Source organism: Pangasianodon hypophthalmus, chromosome 6 (assembly GCF_027358585.1).
Source record: "Pangasianodon hypophthalmus isolate fPanHyp1 chromosome 6, fPanHyp1.pri, whole genome shotgun sequence".
Classification (NCBI taxonomy): Eukaryota; Metazoa; Chordata; class Actinopteri; order Siluriformes; family Pangasiidae; genus Pangasianodon; species Pangasianodon hypophthalmus.
This window is the reverse complement of record NC_069715.1, coordinates 16,727,489-16,755,319: the sequence shown is the minus strand read 5'-3', so window position 1 is coordinate 16,755,319 and position 27,831 is coordinate 16,727,489. Positions and strand designations below refer to the sequence as shown.

General features: G+C 38.5%; 1 protein-coding gene across 2 annotated transcripts; it reads right to left on the bottom strand.

Moving 5' to 3' along the window:
* Window positions 1–17: 17 nt before the first annotated feature.
* On the bottom strand, window positions 18–26,597 carry rgma (repulsive guidance molecule BMP co-receptor a). 2 transcript variants are annotated; one of them, XM_026927763.3, is made up of 4 exons: window positions 26,590–26,597; window positions 23,664–23,784; window positions 8,681–9,180; window positions 18–3,131 (listed from the first exon to the last, which is right to left on the bottom strand). In XM_026927763.3, the coding sequence occupies exons 2-4, from the start codon at window positions 23,743–23,745 to the stop codon at window positions 2,496–2,498; spliced, it is 1,218 nt and encodes a 405-aa protein (XP_026783564.1). In that variant the 5' UTR covers window positions 23,746–23,784; window positions 26,590–26,597; the 3' UTR covers window positions 18–2,495. The 2 variants fall into 2 exon arrangements, with proteins under 2 accessions (XP_026783564.1, XP_053090758.1); XM_053234783.1 differs by lacking the exon at window positions 26,590–26,597 and having other exon boundaries at window positions 8,681–9,367; window positions 23,664–23,976.
* Window positions 26,598–27,831: the final 1,234 nt, after the last annotated feature.

Below are 27,831 nucleotides of genomic sequence, written 5' to 3'. Positions count from 1 at the left end.
CACATATCCAAGGCCACTTTATTTTTTTGTTGAATAAATAATTTATAATTTACATACACACACACAGGTGGACTGTGGCACTGTTTTAATCCTATATACAAATCAGTTTGATCTGTGTGGCTTCTCCCATTCAGTAATACATCTTAAATGTTTTTTCCCATTGTAATTTTACAAGTGTCACATCTAGAAAGGAAAAAAAAAAAACAAAAAAAAACAAAGTGCTTTAGTAATGAACACAAACGCCAGAAGACTCACCTCTTAGTAAATTACAGTTCACATTACCTTTCTACTTTTGTATAGAGAAATCTTTAAAGATCCACTAATTAGAGATAATTTGTGGTGTCTGAGGTATTCATGTACACAATATGACTATATTAAAAGGAAACATTCATTCACTCAACATCCAATAAATGCAAGATTTAAAAGAAACTTACAAATACAAAACCTTAAGAACAAATACAACTCAAAATTTTGTAGAACTCACAGTTTAGAGCTGCAGAACTGACATTACACAAATGTTAACAATACAATCTCTTGATATTTGCTGTTTTGTTTCAAAACAAACAAACTGTAAACAAACTGTACCAGCACAGGCTTTCGCAGTAGTAATTAAGGCCTGTGACACTTAACAGAATATAGAAATAAGCTAATGTGGAGAAACTCTCTTAAGTCATTAATTACATTTTATTTTCATGACACTCAGAACTCTTACAGAAACACTTCTTAGAAACACATTAAATTGTTGTCTGTAATATTGATCCATGATGGCTGGTAATGAAAATGTTGTGGAAATATACTGATTATAAAATTCTCATACAGACTCTGAAATTAAACATTAGATCTATAATTACTCACTCAGGTACCTGCCATAAAGAGTGACACTTTGTGTCAAGGCTAATATGACCTGATTTCTTTAGTCATAAATAACTTTCACATGACAGGTGATACACTGATATTTTCACTTTTTAATCAGGTAATAAATGAATGTCAGAAGACTATCGATGGCATCTGGAACAAACAAAATAAAAATGTCTCGTATGAAAGATCAGTGGCTATGTGTGTGTATTTGTAATGGAAAAACAACCCTTGTTGTTGGCACACACTCTTCATGCACACACACCCTGAACCCAGGGAACTTGTGCCTCCCTGCACTGGAAAAGTCCATTGTAGTTTAGCAGCACAATGTGTGTGTGTGTGTTTAAAATTGAATTACTTGAGGAGATTACTGGCTAAAATGACTCGTTCTTTGGCAAAACAAAATACTCTGCCATAAACTCTCAGATTTCCAGAGTTATGGAGCAAACAGGCCCTAAAGTCCAGCCACGTCAGCACACCTGTTTGTACTGGAGAGTAGGAGCTCTATTCTGTCACAGTCAGGATGATGAATGAACATATGGGAGCAATATCTCCTGTAATATTCACCAAAAGTGGCTTTTTTTTGGCTTTATATGTTGGCAAATGAGGATATGTTAAACAGAAAACAGTCTTGCAATTCTGTCGGTTTGAACTCACAATGGCGTTGAACAGTTGCATTTATATAGTCGATTAATTATTATTTAGTTAGTCGGGGGAACTATTCTTCATGTGTCCTCATGTTAATCTTGCCCTGTACTCACAGCTACCAAACAGTCCAACTTGGACAGCAAAAAGAACACCAAGAAAGAAGAGACTTATTTTCCCCAGCACTGCAATACTGCAAAAAGTGCAGGTGTGTAACGCCTACCACACAAATCTGACAAGGAGAAACAGTGAAGCTGATGAATTTTTTATTGGTATGACAAGTCATGCAAGAACAAACTCTTGGCAGGCAAAAAAAATAAATCTCTTTTCTGATCCAGAGACCACCATGCCAGAGCTACAGTACAACTACTGGGTGAACATTCTGAAATATTTCTCTAAACTCCTACAGTTGCACACATACACACCACACACAGACCATCAGCACATTACACTATACAAAAAAAATGTGCAGTTAGGGCCCATTATTTCCAGACCAGACAGCTTGTCTGGCTCAATGTTTCTTCCAGAAACATAGCATGCATTTTTTCCAAAGCTGGAGTCACATCAAAGACGAGAAGCTCCAGCAAAGTTCTTCACCAAAGGTTAATAAAATCTCATGTTGTGCTGCAGTTTTTTCCAGAAGACCCTTGCTAGGGCTCTGTTTTTTGAGCAGCAACCAGCTGGAGAACCACCTTTTTCAACAGCATTTCATTTTAGTTGAAACGATGGACAGGTTTTGATCCAATTCCAAGCCTCTGTCCTGGAGTCTGTTACTGCCACCTTGTCTGTGCTCTAAAACCAACATGATGAGCATGTGTGCAGTTTGGCTCTTGCTCATTGGATATCCATTCAATAACAACACAGATGACACATGGCTGGGGGAAGCGTGAAGACAAACACACATGACTGAAAGCCTCCATGGTTCAGCCTCTATGACTTGAAGATACAACACTTTCCACTGACCATTACAAGACGACAAATACACCCAAGTGGAACTATACACATTTGCAACAACACAAATGAGTCCACAAAGACATGGCAAGCAGAATCAACAATGCAAAGCTACATCCCTGGGAGGCCGAATTAAATGCGCCTGCATCCCTTTCAAAGAGGTGATACTTGTCCTTGTCTGAATGCAGAGCTTTGACATCTTCAAGGGCATAGTAGGCAGCCAGTGCAAATTCAGCATCACCTGATGAGAGCAGATCGAAAACACAAGACTGGAAATAGACGTCCTCCACTGGGAGGCGTTCCTTGCACTTGGCTATGGCCAATTGGTGTGTAAAGCCACGGGCGGGGCTCTCGGGACTCCTTGAATCGATGATCTGATTACCTGGGCAGCCATGCAGGCACAAGTACAGGTCCTGGTCGTCATTATCGTCCAGCGAGTGAGTCACCTCTTCAGGCATCCTTGCAGCAAACGTCAGGAAACCACCCACCTGCCTTATCAGAAGTGTGGCGCCAATGTGGCGTCCCTGGATCTCCACATGGCGACCAGGAACTTTCTCTAGAATGTGCAGGGCACCTGCACTTTGTGAGCCGTCAGTGAATGCCGCCACCAGTTCCCCTGCCTCAGCATGGTATGTCTTCTGATCAGTGCAGGATGGCAAGCTCTTGAAGATGATTGTCAACTGGGGGTGAAAAAAACATTGTATAAATAGTAATAATTAAAATGGTTTATATAAAATATGTAAAATATAATAATTATATTTTAAAATATGTTCAGATGAACAAAGTAATTCCATTTACTTTGAGAGGGAAAAGCTTAAGCATGTTAAAGCAACAAAATAACAGGTGTTTGGCAAAAATATCAAATCAATTTAAAGATATCAAGTGTTCACAGTCCTCAGGGAAACGGTATTGTGATATAAATAAAAGGGGAAGAGGGAAAAGAATACATGAATTGTTGCACTTTGTATTTATGCAGGATGCACATGCAAACATTTCCCGAAATACACTAAACGTTTGTGGACACCTGACCATCACATCCATATGTGGGCCTTCCCCAAACTGTTGCCACAAATTTGGAAACACACAATTGTCTAGAATGTCTTTGTATGTTGTAGCATTACAATTTCCCTTCACTGGAACTAAGAGGCCTAGCCCAAACATGTTGCAGCATGGCAATGCCCCTGTGCAAGCGAGAAACATGAAGACATGCTTTGTCAAGGTTGGTGTGGAAGAACTTGGGTGGCCTGCAGAGAGCCTTCACCTTAACCCCACTGAACACCTTTGGGATGAACTGGAATGCTCTAACTGTCTAACTGGCAGAGGATGAGGTGTTGCAGTTATTTATAATGATAATCTAGGCGTCTCACAAAAACCTAGTCATAAATTCAATGTGTTTGAAGTTCTTTATACCAACATAGCGTAACAAAAAAATAAGTCTACCTAGACGATTCTGCTAATTATTATTTATAGACCCCCAGGGCCATATTCTGAATTCCTTGGTGAATTTGTAGATTTCTGGTGTATTTAGACAAAGCATTAATTGTTTGAGACTTTAATATTCATTTTGATAACCCAGAAGACCCTCTGAGAACAGCAGTTGTGTCCATTCTAGATTCAGTAGGGGTTAATCAGAACGTAATAGGACCCACTCATAGTGGTGGTCACACTCTTGATTTAGTACTAACATTTGGATTAAATATAGAATATGTAGTCATATTTCCGCAGTCTGAAGCTATCTCAGATCATTAGCTCAGCTCATTTAAAATGTGCCTTAATCATAATATATACAACTTGCCACGCCACTGCATCAAACATACATTCACGTCAGCAACTGCACAGAATTTTATCAGTAATCTCCCAGAGTTACCAACCATGAATGGATCACAATCTGATCCTGAAGACCTTGACCAGGCAACTGAATGCTTTGAATCAACGCTCCGCTACATGCTATATAAGGTAGGTCCACTTAAAAGAAAAATAATTAGAGAGAAAAAGCTAGCATCCTGCTATAATGATCACACACATACCTTAAAACAGACCACTCGAAAATTAGAATGTAAGTGGCATCAAACTAAATTGATAGTATTTCAAACAGCATGGAAGGAGAGCCTTCTGAACTACAGAAAAGCTCTTAGTGCTGCTAGGTCAGTGTATCTCTCCACCCTAATTGCAGATAACAAAAATAATCTTAGATTCTTATTTAATACTGTAGCAAAAATTGACTAGGAATAAGACCACAATAGAAACATGCAGAAGTACTTGTACTAGGACTACATGCAGCTAGAAGTAAGCCTTCTGATAACATAATTCTGGTTGGCCTTTCTGTTTCATCATGTGCAGCAGTAAAAGACCTTGATGTGATTATTGACTCCAGTCTTTCATTTGAAGCTCATGTACACAATATTACTCAGATAGCTTTCTTTCATAACAGAAATATTGCTAGGTTGGATTATTGTAATGCCTTACTGTCTGGATGTTCCAGTAGGTGCATAAACAAGCTCTAGTTAGTCCAGAATGCAGCAGCGAGAGTCCTTACTAGAACCAGAAGATATGATGACATCACTCCTATCTTATCCACACTGCATTGGCTCCCAATCAAATTTCGTATTGATTATAAAATACTACTATTGACCTATAAAGCACTGAATGATCCCTCTGTTCTTGAGCTAGCTTTTGGTCTTTTATGATCTGCCACGCCTACTTTGATCAAAAGGTGCAGGCTATTTGCTGGTACCTCGAATAGTGAAGGCTACAGCAGGGGGTAGCACTTTTGCTTACAAAGCCCCACAGTTATGGAACAGCCTTCCACTTAGTGTTCGGGGGTCAGACACAGTCTCAGTGTTTAAATCTACGCTGAAAACATATTTGTTTAGTCAAGCCTTTTGCGAATAATTTTTTCTTAGGTAAAGGAGCAGGTCTGGAGGGTTCACAGGCATAGAGTGTTGTGGTGAACTGGGATGTTTGGATGCTGTCACCCCCACTCTCACACGTTCACTCAGGTTTGTTGACGGTGGTGTGGCTGGCCGGTTTATATCCCAGGGCACCCTCGTGTCTTTGCCACCTTCTGGCTCTCCCTTTTAGTTACGCTGTCACAGCTAGTCTTGCCGGAATCCCTGATTGCACTCTGCACACAAAGTACATTGTCCTTAGCCATTACGGGGCAAAAGCTAACAATCTCTCTCTCTCTCTCTTCCTCTTTCTCTCTTAATACTACTCCTGAGATACCACTGATTGTGTCCCCTTCTGCTCTCCAGACCTGCCTGATCCATCCCTACTTCTAGTTGGAGCTCTCATCAGCTGGAGATTGCTCGCTGATTGCTTGGCGATCTCATATGAGGAGTTGTACTGTGATGGCTTGGGACTGCGATTGCTGTGGTGGCTTTGGAGCTGCGGTTGCCACGAGCAGTTTTGCACTCAGGTCTCCATCAGTGGATAGTGGATAGGTTCAACAAACTGGACTTCATGTGAAAACTGTAATGAATTTACTGGTTGCACAATTGTAATATTTGTCCATGTAGTACATAGTTATAGAAAGGATTTATTTATAACTGCACTGTCCGTTATCACCCAGATGAGGATGGGTTCCCTTTTGAGTCTGGTTCCTCTCAAGGTTTCTTCCTCATATCGTCTCAGGAAGTTTTTCCTTGCCACCTTCGCCTCTGGCTTGCTCATTAGGGATAAATTCACATATTTACAATATATTCTGATTTAATTTAATTTTGATGTATTTGTTTCTGTAAAGCTGCTTTCTGGCAATGTTCATTGTTAAAAGCACTATACAAATACAAAAATCCCACAGCCATGTTCCAAAATCTTGTGGAAAGCCTTCCCAGAAGGGTGTTATTATAACACCAAAGGTGGAACTAACTCTGGAATGGGATATTCAAAAAGCACATGTGGGTGCAATGGTGAAGTGTCCACAAACTTTTGGCTATATAGTGTACATTCATGAAAATAATCTGCATGTTTTACAGACAAAACACTCTGTGACGCAAAAGAACAAGATACAGTTTAACTATAAAAGAAAGCTTCACACAGTAAAAGCCCTTCAGAACCTTGCTGTCACTGTAGTCAACATGTAGTTCAACTGTAGTTCAACATCATCAAACCCAAACTCAGTTTAACTCAGAATCTGAAGCAACACTTTGGACCCAGTGACTCTCTGCTGAGACAGTCTGGTTCTGAGGGTCATGTTTGTGCCTTGACTTGCGTTACAGTGCCAGCTTGTGTAGCACTGAGCATTCTCAGTCCCTAGCCTTCTCTGTAATGTCACATTCTGACCCCATCTCTTGTTTGTGAGGGAATGTGTGTGTGAGCAAGGTGAACATGGGAGAAACACGAGATCTACAGCAGGCCTCAGTGTGCAGACACAAAGGCGAGCCATTCATGGCACTGAGAAATGACCTGTGGATTCTGCTCCAGCTAAGTGTATTTGCATCAGCACCAAGATCCCAGCATGCACCAGGGCTAGTTAAGGAGGCCCTGACTCCTGCCTCTGACTCCTGCCTCGCTTTAGTGCTGCTTTAGGCTGTGACTTCTGGACTGTAGATCATTGCATGTGAGCACAGAACTAAGTGTGCATGTGTCCGACACTGACAGAGAAGAGAGAAGGTAGAAGTGGGGCTAAAGACCAAATCCCCCAGCAATCACCCTCCCCACAGCCTAACTCCTGTGTCACTTGTGTATGCAGCAGGAAGTTGTTTAGAGCAAAACACTGCCTCCCTTGAAATCTAAAATAAACTGAGGGCAATCTACTTAATGATGCATCATTAACAGATCCTGATGGTGGAAACTTGGTCTGTTTCTAAATGTGGCATTGGTCCTTCCTGTCCCCTCTCTAGTGGTTCAAACTAGGGATATGTGGCACAGCTCAGGAAAAAACAGCCAATGGTCGCATAATTCCAGCTGCAGGACGAATGGCTGGACTATGCAAAAGAAATTAATTAGTCATCGGTATCTGCACTTACACTTCAAGCCTGCAGCTATGTGGTTTTCTGAGGCAGCGTCTTAGCTGCATCAATGCACCATAAAGCAAAGCAGTGAAATTTATGAGGTATGAGGGCCAGCTAATGCACAGAAAATATTTGCTGTTTCCTATGAGGATCAACAAGGCCCTTAAAGTAAATATGCGTAAAAAACAGTGAACCCCACCACACATATCCCAACATTGTTCTTGGCAGCCTGAAAAAAATTAGAAATAACAGGTGCTTGATGTTATTACTGTTCTTTCACTGCTACCATGCCCTTCTTTAAAAATGCCTTAGGGTAACAGCTAATACTAATACTCCAAATACTAACCAGACTCACAAAGTCTGTCTGCTATCCACTGTTATCTACTGAACTCCACCAGCAGCAACTTGGTGCAACATGCTTTCTGAAGGGGCATGGGTTAGGAAGGTTCCCCAACTGGATCCCCAAAAGCGTCTACCTGGGGTGTATTTAAGCAGTCCAGGTCATTTTGAAATGTCTAGTAGTAGTAGGGTTATTCCTGAAAATATTTTGCTATATATGCCATACAAGCCTATCTGCCTTAATACTTTTAGACCTTTCAATCAGTATCTTCTCTGTATGTTCTGTTTTTGTAGCTTTTTCAACAATTTGAAAAGATACATTAGAAGAGAGATATCACCGTTATCCCCGTAATTTTTCTCCGTAAAATAAAATGTGCATTCCTGTGCCCATCCCATGAGGAATAATTAATTGTACTAATTTTTACAATTAGCCTATACAACTCTTGATGTGAGCTGAGAGCTGTGAATAGTTTCTGGTTTTGTCTTGACATGAATGACCGAATCCCCACCATGTGGTTTTGTCAGAATATGTTCCAAAAATCTAATTCTTTTCAAAGTTTCAAATGGATGATGTCATTCTTTTGTGCTCTTCCAAGCTTTGTTGACTGTTGTCCTCTAAAACACTGTTTTTATACATTAGATAAATTAGTGCAAATTTTAAAAGTCACACTCCTGTGCTTAGCAGTACCACTTTTTATTCAGAAGTAAAATAAATGAATAAATTGAAAGTTGCAGTATGTTCCTTTCACAACGACTTACGAGTATACTGTCAGAGTACATCAACACACCTTTCAGTCTTAGTCTGTCATGACCAGAGCATGCTGTTGTAAGCATGCAAATACCTGCACTTTTAGTTAATCGATGCCACTTTTTAGTCAAATGTGAATAAATGCAGTAAACCTGTATTTTCAAAACAAAACAGCAATAAAGGCTCTTACTTTGCTAGTGGCTGTGGCTATGGATCCAGCTAGCACTGGTGTGTTAGTGACCTGCACAGACAGGTATTTGTTGTGAATGAGTGGCCATGCCCCCAGCACCCTGCACGTCTGGAACTGGTCATTGAAGGTACGCAAGTGGGGGTCGCCAAAGAAGCCGCAGTGTGTGTATTTGGGGCGTCCTACACTCCGCTCATACTGGCACAGCTCTGGCCCATCTGATGGTATCCCCGAGTCTGTAGGCACCAGAGGTGGGACAGATGGCATGGCCGGTACTGTATGGGCCACAGGACCCTCACTGGAACAATTATGCTGGCTCATGAGGTCCTCGATCCCATGCTGGGCTGAATGGTAGGCCAGGTCACCGCGGCAGGAGCGGGCTGTGCGCCACACACAGTGGCTGTATGCACGCAAAGCCGCACAGAACTCCTCACTTGGGCCTGAGCTTGGTGCTGATGCCCAGAATTCAGTGTTACAATTTAGGATCTTACACTGTGGAGCCACTGCAAGGAGAGACAAGGAGAATATAAACATTCATACAGTTCAGAAGTTAAGCTCTCTGGCTTGCTGTTATAATCTTGATAGCTTTGCCACTTATCTGACATTAGCGGTTTTATTGCACAATGTCATGACCAACATCTCTGCAGCAAAACTCATGAAGTCCTCTAAAGAGTACAACATCAGTGAAGTCTGTAACAAACCACTAACATCAGTTTCAAATAAAGCATCAAAATCAAGACAAAATACATTTTTGCATAACTGTATACCCACCTTGAGCATAAAAATGTTGTATATAAAAAAGGGAATTATAATCATTAGAAGCCATAACCTCACACGCCAAGACATACTTTATTATTAGGTTGCACCAATCCCATTTTTGATACAATAGCACAATCAGCACTCTGAGTATTGCCCAAAACCTGATATTGATCCAATACTGACATTCGCAAAGCCTGCTTTCGGCAAACTTCTATTGCTAATTTATGTGCAACACAAAAAAAATTGTAAGTCTGTTTTCATCAGTTGTCAAATTTTGACAGGTGACAGGTGTTCATAATGATTTATGGCAACAGGTGTTGGGTGATATCACGTCCCATGTGTTATCATCAATTAAATTAAATGTTGACAGGTTTGACAGATGCAGGGTTCAAATGTCATCATCAATCGAATTAATGTTGACAGGTTATAGTAATTGATTAATGAGATACAGTCCCCTCCGGAAGTATTGGAACAGTAAGGCCAATTGTTTTTGCTATACACTGAAGACATTTGGTTTTGAGATCCAAGGATGAATATGAGGTCAGAATTTCAGCTTTCATTTCCGTAATATTTATATATAGGTGTTTGAACCCACCTATTTTTTTCAAGTGATCAAAAATATTGAAACATTTGACTTACCGGTGTTTCTTGTTATCCGGGTGTGCCGCTAGATTGATTGTTTAAACAATTAATAGCTCTGAAAGTCTACTCTTAGTTTGAGCCCTGGGTTTCGCCTGTGAAGACTGCATTTATTGTTTAAAAAAACAACATGAAGACCAGAGAGCTTTCTAGGGGAGAAAAGCAAGCCATTTTGAAGCACTGGCTATAGCCAATACAACAATTTAGAATGTCCTGAAAAATAAAGAAACCACTGGTGTACTAACAACCAGGAAAACCAGATTGGAATTCACAAAGAAATATAGAGATGAGCCACAGAAGTTCTGGAACCAAGATTAACTTCTACCAAAGCAATGGACAGGCCCGTGTGGAGAAAGAAAAAAGGATCTACTCAAGAGCCAAAACAAATGAGCTCAACAGTTCAGCATGGTGGACGTAGTGTCATGGCTTGGGCTTGCATGGCTACTTCTGGAACAGGCTCACTAATCTTTCAAAAAAATGGATTCATTAATAAAAAGACAATTCATGCTACAAAAAAAAAAAAAAAAGAAAACTCAAAATACAATAATTTCAAGTATAACAATGAATCAGGAAATTACTTGGTGAACCTCCTAAAATAAAACAAAGAAAAATCACTCATCCTAGCAATTAAAAACAATAAAGGAAAAGCAATGCACCACTGTCACCATAAAGAACAGATTCAGAACATTTTGTAGTAAGCTATAAACTCTAGACCATGAACTTACCTAAAGAAACATAGAACAGTTGCTAACAATTGCTGCTCATTAGCCTGTAGTTGGTGCAGATTGAGTTTGTGTGTTGCCATGGAAATATAAACTGAAACATTTGAAATAATTTATTTTGTATATTTGTTTGATCAAAACATCATTTCTGTTAACTGTCATAACCTTACCATTCATGATTTATAGAAGAACTGTATTTGTTATTTTATGGTTTAATGTCCTGTAAGCTACGTGGTGATATATGACCAGAATGTTGAGTGGCAGAGAATAAAAAGTTTGAGAAGGGCAATATTGAAGTTCCCAACATTATGAATTCTACATTTGGTCAAATGCATAACAAGGTAAATTATATCTGGTCATTACATTATGTATTATTATGCATTGTTATATTGTTTTGATGTCTTTGTGGATATATGTTGATGTATGTGGATATATGTTTGTACATTCAGGCTAATTGTGTGTGTTAGCATAAGATGTGTAATGAGTTTAACTGAGAATGAGATACCATGTTTATTTATTTATTATTTATTCACTTTTCCTGAGAATTGTTGTTTTGAGAATTGCAGAATTGTTTTCACTGTGATTTGCAGTATTTCCCAAAGAATAAAATCAGTATGAAGCATGGACTTAACTGACCAGTGTAGTTACACAGCCTTCCAAAACTGATCAAAAAAAGACACTGGATAAATCACACTCACAGAAACTGATTATTATAATGCACTCAAATGCATGTCAAATAACAAAGCTTTAAGACCAGATGGATTTCCTTTAAACAAAAATCTGCACTACCTCCACACACAAACACAGCCCTTATATCAGTACTACTAAAACCTGGCAAAAACCCATAGTCTCCAGGGTCTATAATTCCATCCTGTTGCATCAGTACTCAAGTATGCCAGTTACCTGCTTTTAGGAATGGGAATTAAGGGTTAAACCTGACTGGGATGTGGTATGGGCCAGGTATTTTACTACCTTTAAGAACCTTGCACGCTAACTGATCCACTATAACCTCATTAATAGGGCTCCAGGTTTATTGCATAAAGTGAAGGTTAGATCTGATCCTTATTGTCATCTTTGCAATCTAAATCTAAATATACAGCAGGCTCTTATATGCACATGTTTTGTGAGTGCCCTATAGTGGTCTCATTCTGGACTTTTGTATGCACTGTTCTCTCAAACATTTTACACTTGGAGATACCCAAGGACCCCTTGCTCTTCCTGCTATTGGATGACACCACACTCCAGCTAAACATACATCAAAAAGGACTTTACTGGCAGCAGGTACCGCTGCCAAAAAGATTGTCTTAAAGCTTTGGGTGGAACCATCCACTCCTACAAATTCCAATTGGCTAACATACTTCAGAGACATTGCCTTGTTGGAGGGTACCACTGCTAAGCTCAACGGTGCAAAGGATAACATTATCCAAAGCTGACAGTGTTTACAAATTAAAGCCTTGCTCTCTTACTTCATTTATTTTACCTACCCAGTCACTTCTGTCTCACTGTGGGCAGCTTTCTTGGCATCTGTCTGTACAAATCATAGTTTACATGATTTGTATTCTATATACGTTTCTATTTTAAATAAATAAATAATAAAATATTGATAAAAAACCTGACAAAAACCCAACAGTGCTGTCTAGTTACCAACATTTCTCACTCATCAATACTGATGTCAAACTATTCACAATAGCTACCTACTAGATACCAACTGCTGCTGTTGGGGATTGCCGTGCCATTGCTGTAGTACCACACAGATAACCTAAAGATTTCTATGGATAACCTAAAGAGTCTTCTCTCTTCTGAAAACAGTCCATGCCCAGGTTTCACTCACTGTTCTGAGGATAACTTTATTCGGCTACTATAGATTTAGAGCTGAACACACACTGTAATGTCTGACCTTATAGCATACAGTTGTCAATGACTCACATTGTATCTGGTGTCACCCAGAAGAAGATGGGTTCCCTTTTGAAGCTGGTTCTCCTCAAGGTTTCTTCCTCATGTCGTCTCAGGGAGTTTTTCCTTGCCACCTTTGCCTCTGTCTTGCTCATTAGGGATCTAAATTTATATTCAATTTTCTGTAAAGCTACAGTCAGGTCCATAAATATTGGGACAGTGACACAGTTTTGGTAATTTTGCCTCTGTACACCACCACAGTGGATTTGAAATGAAGCAGTCAAGATGTGACTGAAGCATAGACTTTCAGCTTTAATTCAAGGGGTTTAACAAAAATATTGCATTAACCGTTTAGGAATTACAGCCATTTTTTACAGAGTTCCTCCATTTTCACAGGCTCAAAAGTAATGGGACAAACTAATATAATCATAAATATTAGGATTATTTTTATTACTTGGAGGTAAATCCTTTGCAGTCAATGACTACCTGAAGTGTGGACCCCATGGACATCACCAAATGCTGAGTTTCCTCCCTTGAGATGATTTGCCAGGTCTTTACTGCAGCCATCTTCAGTTGCTGCTTGTTTGTGGGTCATTCTGCCTTCAGATTTGTCTTCAGTAAGTGAAAAGCAGCTCAGTTGGGTTGAGGTCAGGTGACTGACTCGGCCATTTAAGAACATTTAATTTCCAAGCTCTTGGGCTGCTTTCACAGTATGTTTTGGGTTGTTATCCATCTGTACTGTGAAGCGCTGTCCTATCAGTTTTGCAGCATTTGACTGAATCTGAGCAGAAAGTATAGCTCTGTACACTTCAGAATTCATCCTGCTACTTCTATCAACAGTCACATTATCAATAAACCCCAGTGACCCAGTTACATTGGCAGCCAAACATGCCCATGCCATAACACTGCCTCCACATGTTTAACGGATGATGTGGTATGCTTTGGATCATGAGCCCTTCCTTTCCTTCTCCATACTTTTCTCTTCCCATCATTCTGGTACAAGTTAATCTTGCATCAGAACTGGTCAGGCTTTTTTAAGAGGTTTTTTTAGCAAAGTCTAATCTGGCCTTTGTGTTCTTGAGTGTTACCAGCGGTTTGCATCTTGAGGTAAACCGTCTGTATTTACATTCATGAAGGTGGCTCTTGATTGTACTTTGACAATGATAGGCCTACCTCCTCCAGAGTGTTCCTGACTTGGCTAGATGTTGTGAAGGGGTTGTTCTTCAATAAGAAAAGAATTCTGCAATCATCCACTTTAGTTGTTTTCTGTGGTCTCCCAGGCCTTTTGGTGTTGCTGAGCTCACCAGTGCATTCCTTCTTTTTAAGAATGTACCAAATTGTTGATTTGGCCCTCCTAAAGTTTCTGCTATCTCTCTGATAGGTCTGTTTTGGTTTTTCAGCCTAATGATGGCCTCCTTCACTTGCATCAACACCTCTTTGGATGGCATATTGAGAGTTCCCGTGAACAGCTACCAAATGCAAATTCAACACTTGGAATCACCTCCAGACCTTTTATCTCCTTAATTCATCATGATATAAGGAGGAAACAGGCCACAGCTGGCCATTAAACTGCTTATCAGTCAATTGTCCCATTACTTTTGAGCCTGTGAAAATGGAGGAACTCTGTAAAAAATGGCTGTAATTCCTAAACGGTTAATGCAATATTTTTGTTAAACCCCTTGAATTAAAGCTGAAAGTCTACGCTTCAGTCACATCTTGACTGCTTCATTTAAAATCCACTGTGGTGGTGTACAGAGGCAAAATTACCAAAACTGTGTCACTGTCCCAATATTTATGGACCTGACTGTACTTTGTGATAATGTCCACTGTTGAAAGCATTATATAAATATCACTGTATTGAACTGAACTAGCTGAATTGAAACAATCACCCCACATATAATTCATCCAGATCAAACTGGATTTTTCAAAGGAAGACATTCATCCAAAAAACATTAAAAACTGTAGAATAAATACCTCAAAAAAAGACAAGAAACTATAACCGTATCTATAACTCTGGCTTTCAGCAAAGTTAATTGGAATTTCTTATTATATGTCTTATTAAATTTCTTATATGGGTCAGTGATGGATTAGGATTCTGAAAGAGCTATTTCGAAATCATAAAACTCTTGCATATTTTTTACAACAAATATTTGAACAGCCCTTTACCCATAAATTTTAATATAAACATGAAATTAAATTATTATAATTTTTTTTTACCAAGTCAACCAATTCTTGCCCATAAAAAAGTCAAGTGGTGCGACTGTGATATTTAAAATACTACATTACCTTTACATAATATAATACAAAATATAAATAACAGATATAAAACTTGGATATGTTAATTGTAGTACAGTAAAATGCTTTAAAAATTAGTTTGCACTTTGTTTTTTTAATAACTGTAAGTAACATGCTCATTTTTATGTTTTAGGAGCAGTATGTCAGGTGTTCATGAAATTTACAGATTAAATTTCTCTTTAAAACCCATAAAATGTATGTATAATGTATACCAAAAGGGTTTACTTCAGCATATTATGTCAGTGATTAATATTCCAGAAACAGAACTTCAATATCTAATTTGGTATTTAATATTTTTACTGCCAAAAGTGGTTACCCCACATGACTGATGGTCGTACCAAATGATGACAGGACTCATGGAGGTTAAATTTAAGTTTACACAAAGATTAAAAAAACGAGAACACACTAAATTCCATTAAACAAAAGGAATTTAATACTTTTAATAGTTACTGAATTCTCTATAAACAGAAACAATTAAATAAAAAACATACTATATACAGAAACAGAAATCAACTCCATATAAGAGTGTAGTGCTAGTCTTCTCCTTGCTTGTCAAAGGCATCTAGGAAATAGGTTAAAATAGTTATGAGTTATTTATCTCCATTGTAATAAAGTTTTGCAAAATTTAAAAGTCCACTTAGCCTCAAATGTTAGTAAAAATGTATTTGTGTAACTTGGGTGGAGGGTGGTAGCCTCCGTGGAGTGCATTAAAATCGTATAACGCACATCTAGCCCTGGATTATCCCACTTATACCATGGTCACTTGGCAGCATTGTTAAGGCTGTCATTGACGCTGTTAGTTAATTTATATGAGGGTCGTTAGATCAGGAATTCTGCTCTGAATCATTCACAGAGATAAAGTACTGCAATAAGATCACATTTATTTGAATGAATTATAGTAAATAGTTACTAGAGATAGAGAGAGAGAGAGAGAGAGAGAGAGAGATTAAGCGTGTGTGAATTACCCACGTCTGTGGTGCATCTCTACTAATAATGAAGCTGTGAGTTAACTGTATGTTACTATGGGTACAGTTTATAGTTAGTGCCTTAATTTAGAATGGTAATTCAACTGACAGGAACTACTTTTGGTATATACGGTTTCCCCCAACCAATCAGAATCGAGCATTTGGACAGACCATTATATATTTATATTTAAGCATTTTTATTATTTTATTATTGTTGTACTTTATGTAAGTATTTGATAATAATAGCTTAACTTGCTTAATTATGAAATTTAATTACGTAAATTTTATCCATCTCTGACAATGTTTAACAATGGTCGCACCACATGATGTTTTAGAATTTTTTCAAAATTTACAGTTAAGCGAATTGGCCACTTACCAAAACATGTCTTTTTTACCACACAAGGCCATTATGAAATTAATTATCAAATTATGCAGCTTTTAATAAAACACATACTGTTCAGGGGCTTTTTGAGGTAATACCACATAATGGTCAGTTTTGTCAACAACAGACCAGCGGCATAATACATGATTATTTTCCAACTTTTAAAGAGTGGTACTGACCTTTTATGTGCCCTCAGATGCTCTTCACAAGCTGCTGTATGATGGTCTTTGAAAACTTTTTCAAAATAAAAGTCTTCAAATGGCCTTTTCTTTTCAGTTACACCATATGATTTTTCATAAAACAATTATCAGCATAAAATATTCATTTATGTATTATGATGTAAATAATAATGGAAATAATGGAAACCAATTTGATCTAAATTAGACAATGCACTTAAAAGATATGAGACTCTTCCTGTTTCCCTTTTTTGTCATTAAATTAATCCCTCGCCATGGCCACTCCGTTCGAGATATCAAAAATCCGTTCGCAATTTAACATTTTCAATCTTTTGGCAAAATACTGACATTATCTCACATCTATTGAGAATCGCATAAATCCCCTCGGAGGAGTATTTAAAAATTCAGAGCCTGCAATTTTCAAAAAATCCACATTAAATCCAAAATGACCTACTTCCTGTTGGACGGAGCTGATGACATGTCATTTTGAAAGTTGTCCAGCTTGATGAGAACTATATATGTACCGAGTTTGATGACTGTAGATGAAACTTACCCCACCACTTTAGTCAAAAGGGGCGCTACCCCCCCATCTTAGCTTCTGTCTACGCTTAACGGCTGACAACACTGTCGTCTGTGCTGACTTTCATGAAATTTTAAGCATGCTAAGAGCCTCAAAACACCCGAATATCAAGACAAGAGTATTAAAGTTTGATGCATTACCACGGCAACACTATTTAAGAAATCAAGAATCCTTTCAAATATTTTACATCAGCCGTGTCTCGACATTACTCTGACCAAGTTTGAAGTGATACGGGTAAATATAAGAAGACTATTAAAAGCCTGTTTTAAGTGACACACATCCTGCTGCCAGTTGGTGGCACTATGACCGTGGCTCACAATAGTCACGTCCATCTGCTCAGCCCCCAGTACCAAACATACAGCTCAAGTTTGATCTAAATCACTCAGTGCATGCAGAAGATATGAGACACTTCCTGTTTCCCTTTTTTCGCCATAAATTTATTGCCTCGCCATGGCAAAACCAATTTAGCGTCCCCAATGTCTTGGCATAATGTTGACCAAGTTTGGTGATAATCACATCAAGCCCCTAGGAGGAATCTTTAAAAGTTCACAGCATGCACTTTTCATGAAATCCAAAATGGCCAACTTCCTGTTGGGCGGAGCTAATGATAGTCACTGTGAAAGTTGTTTGGGTCAATGAGAACAATGTGTCTACTGAGTTTCGCACATATACGTACATGTATGTACAATATATTGTACCGTGTAAAAGGGAGCGCTGCAGAGCCCCCCACCATGCCCACGTGCTACCCTCTGTCCGGGCCTAATGGCCGATGACTCTGACGTGTGTGCTGAATTTCATGAGTTTTTGAGCACATTAAGGGCCCCAAAAGCCCCCAAAACCTTGAAAAATAAATAAATAAATAAAAACAAAAATAATAATCGTTAGGAAAACAATAGGGCCCTGCACACTTTCAGTGCTTGGGCCCTAATAATAATAATAATAATAATAATAATAATAATAATAATGCTTAGAAAAACAATAGGGCCCTGTGCACTTTAAGTCCGTGGGCCCTAATAATCCTTAGTAAAAAAAAAAATGGTGCCCTGCGTACTTTCAGTGCTTGGGCCCTAAAAAAATAAAAATAATCCTTAGGAAAACAATAAGGCCCTGCTAACTTTCAGTGCTAAATATAGCTGCAAGCAGCGATAATGGGCCCAAGCACTACGGTGCCATTGCCACCTGATGAGTGTATGAAAACAATGCATATGAAGCAAGCGCTGTAGAGTAACTTTTTTTTTGCTAATGTGTTAGGTTAAGCCCAGATCTAAGGCTTTACAACAGATTCCATGTCAACATACAGCTAATATTTGGTGAGATAATGCATGAAGAAGATGAGAGATATATGATGTTATCCTTATTAGCCATTAATTAATGGTAGTGAAGTAATGTGTAGTGGGCACATGCATTTAAGGGGGTGCAACGTAGCTATGTTTATGTGCCTTTCTCCTAGTTAGTGATTTCATTTGAATTACAGTGTAACAGCTATGCAAAGATTAAGTGTAATTATAGCTATATAGTAGATGTCTTTTCAAAAAAAAAAAGATCGCTTTTCAAAAAATGCTTTTCCAAAATGACCTACTTCCTGTTGAACGGAGCTGCACCATTTTTTTTTTTTATTGCACCATTCTGAGTAAACTCTAAAGACTGCTGCGCATGAAAGTCCCAGGAGATGAGCAGTTATAGAAACCAGCCTGTCTGGCACCAACAATCATGCCATGGTCAAAGTCACTGAGATCACATTTTTTTCCCTTATCTGATGGCTGATGTGAACGGGCTGCTGACCCGTATCTGCATGATTTTATGCATTACACTGCTGCCACATGATTGGCTGAATAGATAATTTCATGAATGAGTACATGCACAGGTGTTCCTATTAAAGTGTTCAGTGTTCAGTATGTGTGTGTGTGTGTATTTATACTTTTATATAAACAAGCTTACATCATAGATTTTGTGTTAACAAAAAGTATTTGGTTTATAACAACACTGACGGATTTTAAATATTAATCTGATCAACCGAATATCGTTCTTTGAAATAGCTTAATTGCTATATTGTTCAACTTAATAGTTTAGTTCTAATCAACTCAAAATTTTAAGGCAAATAGGTTACATAATTTTTTAAAAGTTAAATCAACAAATTAGTTTTTTTTACATAGTAGTTAAACAATAATCAGTGGTATTCTACATCTAAAGTGGTAGGTGCCCAGCTAGCTCAGTTGGTTGGAACTCTTGATCTCAGGACTGTGGGTTTGAGCCCAACGCTGGGCGCCAACCCCAGCCATTGGGGGTGCACAGGCTAGTGCACTCTCATCAACGCTATGCTACATCTAAAAGGTTAAAGTATTTGAAGGGAGAATGTTTGGGGGTATGTATGTATTTCTTTATTCTGATTTGTCAAAGAAAATTGTTGCGTGCATGTGTTTTTTTTTTTTTATGTATGTGTCTACTTTTATCCATGGCAGGACAGCTGTTGAACAGGATACACTAGCACACAGTTGTTGTGCAACATGACAATGATCTTTGACCTTAAGTAAGTACGAGTGTCTGGGTGTTTGATGTGAGCATGAGAGAGACAGAATCAAAGTGTTTTCAATAATTAATCAAAAAATAATTCTTTGTATGAAACTTTGATTAATGTTTAACACGTTAAATATAATACTTGAGGCCAATGAATAGGATTATTGAATCATGCATCTCATTGACCTCAAGGTTGTATGTAACAAACACTTAGAAGTTGAATGAATAGTGCGTGTAATTTTTTTTTTGTAAATATACATGTCTAATTGTATCCATGGCAGCTTGTCCAACTTGTGAATTTAAATGATCATTTGTCGGAAACTTTATTTATTAGAACTTGTTATATAGGATAATTGATGACAATAAATAGGATTATTGAAACATGTATCTCACTGACCTTAAGTATGTGTGCATGTGTCAAACACTACAACAATAAAGAGGTTTTAAGAAACATTAACTCCTGTTAAATATACCACTTGATTGCATGAAATAGGATTTTTGATACAATATTTCTCATTAACCAAATACTATGAACTGTCAACACTGATTTGATTGATAATGACATTTGAACAACATATCTGTCAAACCTGTCAACATTTGACTGAGTAGGACATATGGCACGTGACGGCACCCAACACCTGTTGCCATAAATCATCATGAACACCTGTCACGTGTCATATCTGTTGATGAAAACAGACCTACAATTCTCTCTAATGGCTTTACGACAAGTTGAGTCCTATGCTCATGTGTAAGATCTGTTTCAGTCAAAATCACACGCACCCACAGCACAAAACACGAGTGGATCAGACTGGATAATATGTCAACTCAGATACTGATCCAGTGTTCCAGGACAGCACTGGCCTAAATATCAATATTCATTATCAGACCAGCACTTCCCTACTTTAGTAAGCATAAAATCAAGCCATGAAGTACTAAACATGAAGAAGATATATGCAAGGAATATCTGAACTGTATTTATCAGTCATAATTTGGCAATTTCATTCTGACTGCATACACATAATACTGAGAAGAAAATTCTATATAGACAGTGACATGCAAAAAGAATTTCAAATTAGCACCAGTAACAGTGCACTCTTTGGTTGCCCAAGTTTAGAACCTGTGTTATACAGCCCCCTCCGAAAGTATTGGAACAGAAAGCCCAATTATTTTGTTTTTGCTATACACTGAAGACATGTGAGTTTGAGATCTAAAGATGAATATGAGATGACGGATCAGAATTTCAGCTTTCATTTCCTGATTATGTACACCTAGATGTGTTAAACAACTTAGATCATGGCACCTTTGCTGGCAGACCACCCAATTTTTAGGTGAGAAAAAATATTGGAACAGTTAAATAAATAAAGCAAATGACACTTAATATTTGGTTGCATATCCCTTGCTTACATCCAGTGCAAACTGTTGGATGCACTTCTCTGTAAATTGGCAGACAAAATGATTCTGTAGATTTCTGAATTCATTCTGCTGCCACCATCATGAGTTACACAAATGTTATTCACTGTTATCTGCCTATTGTAGGAGCGTGGTTGTGACAGATACAGAGTAATACAAAACATGTGTGTTAATTGGCTCCAAATATGTTGGATGATCAATGGATGTCTAAATAAAGACATCTTTGACAAGCATTCACAGAGCCTTACAGACACCAATGATGTAATTAGGCTTAAAGGCTAATGAAGCCATAAAACTACATGGCTTGCAGCTGGATAGAAAGGAGCTCCCAGTGGTTTGCTAAACAATGATGCTATGGCAAATATGCAGTAGATCCCTTGGACTAGAGATAAGAACACATGCTGTCTGTCTCAAATGCATTTGTGTGGTAAAAACATTACATTTCAAAGCATTCCAAACAACAATTTTATCAGTCTGTGAGCAATCACTGAGACTACTGATCTTTTCAAGCATGTTTGATTTTCTCATGATCAATCGCATAGTGTAAACCCCTCTGCGACAATGAGAAGTACAAGTACACCAATGGGAAACAGCCCGTGAAAGCCCGAGAGAAAATGTAATTTATTTGCTCTCATGTGCAGCAGATTCCCAGAATACAGTTTATCATCCATCTGTTTGTATGTTAGAGTGAGGCAAAATGTAAGCACAATAATAATAATACTTCTGTAGGTAATTAATTGGCATATCATTCAAATGGTTGTTAGGAAAATTTAATATATTAACAGTTAAATTTAGTTAAAGACAGTACTGATCCTGTACTGATCCCAACAACATGCTCCATACAGCCACAACACTGAACATAGCACAGTATATCAAGCACATGGCCAAGCTGCTGAACGGCAGATCTTCATTAAATACAAGTCCAGGGAATCTTCTTGAGACACACAATGTAACAATGCACCCTGCAGTTTTAAACCCACCAGCACCTGCTCTGAGAGGCAAAAAAAACAACCGCAGCAGCAACAGCCAGACCAGAAGAAGAAGCAGTTTTTTTTAAAGGTTTTAAAGTTTTTGAGGTTTTTTTAAAAAAAATTTTTTTTAGGTTTTTAAAGCTTACAGTGGTGAAGGGCGAACAAACCCCGGAATGCCATTTCAAGACTTTATGGAAACAGTTCTTTCGGAGAGAACTCGAGGCCACAAAGAAAAAGGTGTAGGAGAAAGGACAGCAGAAACGCAAAAGGCCTGAATATCAACACATTGGTCACTTATGTAGATTTTGTAAAAATGGAAGTTAAGCAGGGCCCAAACAGTCCACACATACATACAGGCTTTCCTGGGGTTGCAGGGAAATATGTTTATTGTCCTGCCAAAGTCTTGTACATTTACAAACATCAGGGGATGGAAAAAGAGATGATCTGGAAAGAGTTTCACAAGTCTGCTTTTTATGAGATGGAAAGACAGAGATGGGTGGCAGAAAAAGAAAATGAAGATAAATGTTCCCTTGTAAATATTTTTCACTTGTGGTGAATATTTAACTTATGTAGATATATTCTGACTTTATTTTATGGTGTAATTTTAAGTTTGCATTAATATGCATATATGGGTGGACTTATGCGTGTGTATGTGTTGCTTCACTATTGTCATGTTTGGTTTTCACTGCTCTTTTAAAGTGTTTAAAATGCAAATAATAATAATTTTTTTAAAAAATGGTAAACACAAATTGCTTGGTGTAGTGTGTCTCTGTCTGCAGGATTCATTAGGTACTCTATTTTATTAAGACTACCATCCTTCAATAACCCATAAGCATTCAACACTGGAATTCATTATATTAGAGTAAAACCACATTTACATGTCTCGTTTACATTTCAAATACAACTTAATAGTTTTATACTGCTATTACATTTTTATTTTTAATTAATCTAAAATAAATATATAATAAATATTTATATCTTAATATAAAAATGTTAAGTGATATTTCTATTGGATCATTGTTGACATAATGGTCAGAGATTTATTCAGAGATTTATTCTGTGTTGCACATTTGATGAATAAATATTTGAATTTTATTTGCATGTCAACATTAATCAATTAATAACAATAATGAGCTAATGAGCCATCAAACACAAAACATTTTAAACCACATTGCAAACTTAATGCACTGTTATTATTTCAGAATTGTCTGTTACATGTCTGCCTTGGTGCTTATAATGCACAAAGTTGTGTGAAACAATGTTTTAGAGTTGCACTGAGGGGGATTCGAACCCCATTCCAAACGAACCGAAAATAAAATACACGACTGGCCCCCGCGCGGAGGCCACGTTTTGTCTCACTAAACTAACTGAGGCGACTGAGGCGACTGAGACTTAGCGTTCAGCTCCTTTTCTGACAGAATAACACTAAAATATTATTAGGATGCTAGTTAAAATATCTCGTTTTACTGAGAAAAATGGAATTAGAAATATCTTACCCTAACCCATCAGTACCTACAACTAAACACACAGCTCTATTCTTGCTGCCCAGGCTGCGTTAAAGACCGTTGTTAGAAACAGAAAACAATCTTTGAAAACAGTGCCCAGTTGTTGTTTTTTTTGTGTCTTCCAAGACCAAATCTGAGAAAGAAGTTATTAGAAAAAACAGAGAAGTGGATTTACCCGGTTGGAGAAGGCAGACAAATACAACGAGGGTCTTTCCGAGTCGTAGTGCCGCGGCTCCCGCTCCTTTCCCCATAACCATCCATCTAGCAGCGGCCCGACCAGCGCTACTCTCCGCTCCCTGTCCGTTTAACAACAAACGACAGTTATTTCGTTTCACAGAACTTCTTTTCGGTCAGTTGCCCATAAAACGTACCAGTGCCCCGAAAACATGTCTCCGTGACTAGGTTTTACATCGTGTTGGACTCCAGTCCCGAGCGCTGAAATTCCTCAGCAAGCGCGTTAGGACAGAGGCGGCGCTGCGGCACAGCACGGGGCGGGGCCTAGATCGGGACCTAACTGCAGGGAGCCTCGCTTCACCAGCCACTTGTAGCAGTTTCAAATTCGCCTCGAACGCAGCATAACTCTATAGAAACCAGCCGCTTGCTGGTCAAAATGTTTCAAATAAAATTTTAAAATCCTCAAGCCAAATATTAATGATCAAATGTAAAAAATATTACTATATTAGTAATGAGAATTATATAAAAATGAATTCGTCAAAAAAAGATGACTACGTAATCACACTCTCATTTTGCTGTATTTTTTTTTCTAATTGGGGATTTGCTTCTGCCTTTTTTTTCTGCTTCTGACAGTTTTTTTTTAGCCGGGGGCGAGTTTGGGGGGTCTTAAAAGAATTCCTTCACCTTAAATCTCTATTGGTCAACTGATTTTGGAGTGGGAGGTGCTTTGAAAGTTAGTCACTCCCACTTAATTAACCGTAGATCTTCCTCTGACATGGCGGAACGAATGGAGCCAAGTGCAGGAGGGAAATTGTATTGTAGTTGCATTAAAAAGCTGACAAAATAATGTAAGTAACTACACTGTATGTTGATGCATTCACACATGTATGATAAAGAAATGAATGTTTTCAATCCATCCAGCTGAGTAGCAGTTTATTCAGCTAACATTGACCACCTCTATGTTTAGGCTGATGATGGCACATTCTCAGCACTGCAGTGACACTGGCATAGAGGTGCATGTGGTGCTGGTAGGACAGAATTAGATAGAGTAGCATTGCTGATGTTCTTAGGTGCTGTGTATTCTTATTTGCCTATTTATCACTCCATCTTGTAGGTATTAGAGACTACAAAATTTTTTCCATGCACAGTGTGTATTAATCGTCCTCTAGCCCATGAACACTGTCAGTTTCTACGCACAATGCTGTTGGCTGGATATTTGAGCTGGTGGACTATTTCCAAGCCAGTAGTTCAATTCAGATGTTTTAAAACCCTAGCAGCATTTCCATGTCAGTGTCACTGCTGTGGTGAGCGACCACCCAAATATATGGCCATGATTAACATGGGCTGACAGATTGCACATATAGTCAACAAATCAGCTATAGTCAGTAAATGTATACCTACAAAGTGCACACATGGTAGATTTAACTGACTGGATATATCATTTGAATGCATTTGGATTCTTTCCTCTTATTTACAAGTAGGCTATACCCTGCAAACATTTCTCTCATCTAATTAAAAACCTGGTCAATCACAGGTTTGACACTGTCCACATGATGACAAACAGCTGCAGCAGGCAAGATCAAAATATTGGAACTAGCCAGTGAGTTGTGGCAAGGTTTTTCCAAAGCCCGCATTAACCGTCCTGACATGGCTTTTCTGTATTCCAGCAGATGGCGCCTGTTCTGTAGGAGAGTGCGATGGAGGAGCTGAAGCTCTCATGCACACGGCCTTGTGTGGATCAGACCAACTGACTGAATAATTTATTATCTTTGCCTTTTACCATTTCAAATGTTTTTAGAGGCAGATCAGCACATAATGAATAGCCTACATTCTGCACCATCTCGAAGATAAAGCTAACTACAGCCCACATGACTATTCTTAATATTGTAGTCAGAGTAGCCAGCGGTGGATCCCGGCATAGGCAATACAGCCGCCTAGGACTGCAACGCGCTCACGGTCGGCATGGGGCGCCGCCCGCGCGCGCAGCTTTCAGACACGCTCTTCACTTCTTTTGTACCAAATAAGCCAGAACCGCCACTGTGTATAGTTTGACTAATACAATTATTAACCAATTTCGTCATCGTTAATACAGGTTTACACATGGTGTGGTTGCTCTTACACGTATGAATTAAAAACTGAAATTGTCCTTCTGCAATGTGGAAACTTATGCTAATTAGTATCAGAGGATTAACTGGACATACCTAATATTTTCCCTACCCTCAGATCTGTTTATTTCTGATAGTTGAAAATCTAACTTAGACCTACAATTTAAACAGAATAGAAATAGTTCAGGTAGATTAATCGTAGCACATCACACAAATGTGCATGCCGCCATTTGAAACATAATTGTGAAGCATAGCCTACTGCTAAATGTATTCTCCGAAACAGGCTAAAACACTGTCGAAAATATTTGCGCAGTTGCACCAGGGCTGACCACATATGACACTCTCTGTAAGACACATTTAATAAACATGATCAAACTAAACATGATCAAACTGGACTCTGTGTACCTGTAAAAACGAGCACAGACCTTCTCGACGGCATGGAGATGTCCAAACCGGGACGGAGCGACTCAAAACCCGAGTCCAGACGCGCGATATTCCTACTCTCCGTTTCAGTAATCCAGCCTTATTTGGACCACATCAGCTGGATGGAAATTAGCACTGTCTTCCCGCATGAGCTTCTCTTTCTAAATCTAGTTTGGTAACAAGCGCTAAAATGGCGATTTTATCTCAGGTAAAAGTCGCTTTCTGTCCAATTCAGATAACGAAACCAGTTATGAGCTCGCGCGCGACGCGTCTCGTCTGGTCGTCGCGCCAAACGAAGTGTTTTCTGAAATTAGCTACAAAACAAGTCATGTCTACCAAGTTAATAAAGAAAATATAACATACACATTTTCCTCCTCTTAGCAATCCGTTATCTTTTACCTTTCTGACTTTAAAGACCTGTTAGAGAGAGCGCTCACTCGGATCTTCCCCTCACTGGCGAGCTTGATGGAGACAATGAAGACGCGACAATCAAGAGCCCAAAGGAGACACATGGCCTTAAGCCATCAACTCTGAAATAAACTGTGCATGCAGATATACTCAATGCCAGGGCACGCACGCATGCAGAAATACTCAATGCCAGGGCGCGCGCGCGCGCGCGCACACACACACACACACACACACACGAAGTAGATTAACGGTTCTGTTAACCCGATTTTAATTCATATCATTTACTCTTCACATGGATATGAAAGCCCAGATATATGGATGCGTCACATGCACCACATTTACACTGAAGTGGCAGGTTCCGTGGGAGTGCTTCAGAAAAGCTGATTGCCGGTACTCAAACACAGCTTGCCGAGAGAGAAACAGGGCGAAGTCAAGTGACACACATATCTGGCTGACATTTGAGGGATCTGAAAAGCAAGGTTTATAAGTTATACCAGCACATACAGACTTGCATCAAGTAAGAAGTTCCATATCGCGAAGAGGCGCCATATCGCAAAACATATTTTATAACATGATCAATGGGAGAATTAACTATTTGGTGTTTTTGTCAAAATGATCATGTAAATTCAAGGCAGATACTTTTTCAAGCCAGATCTTTTACAATGGGATGGATAGTGAGCATTCCGTTATTAGTCAAACTAGCCCATCACAGCGAGATTTACCAACGCGTTCAGTTTTAATTCATGGCATTGATAACCACACTAATAATAATAATAATAATAATAATAATAATAATGATAATAATAATAATGTGGCCAGAGGGGCTACAGTCCTGGATATAATAGGCTGAGAAAGTAGGAAAATAGTCTGGAATGGAACATATGGCAAAGGAGACATCAAGCTCACACACCTAGTTTACTTGATTTCACAGATATATTAACTGACAACAAACATGCTGCATGGTCTAAAGAATTGTGCATGTTAGTAATTTCAAAAAGAGATCATGATCTCCCGATTATGAGCAAAGACAATTTTTTATTTGTTTTATAAAAAGGCAGATGATTGAAATGGCCTTTCCAAAATACTGCTTGATTTTTATTTTCAAGCTGTCATTTATTTTTATTACCTTTGTGATTAAGGGACTGCTTTTATGTTATGATCCAAAATTCATGCATTTGAAGGAAATGTGCAACAATGCTGGGGAACAAATCAAATGAGGCCTTATCTGAGTCA

Bases quoted from the DNA above. Each gene is read 5' to 3' on its own strand.
- rgma (XM_026927763.3), bottom strand. From the start codon at position 23,745: ATGGTTATGGGGAAAGGAGCGGGAGCCGCGGCACTACGACTCGGAAAG. The intron at 9,181-23,663 runs GTAAATCCACTT...CTCTCCTTGCAG, and splicing joins TGTCTGCCTTCTCCAACCGG to TGGCTCCACAGTGTAAGATC. The intron at 3,132-8,680 runs GTAAGAGCCTTT...TTTCACCCCCAG, and splicing joins TAGCCACAGCCACTAGCAAA to TTGACAATCATCTTCAAGAG.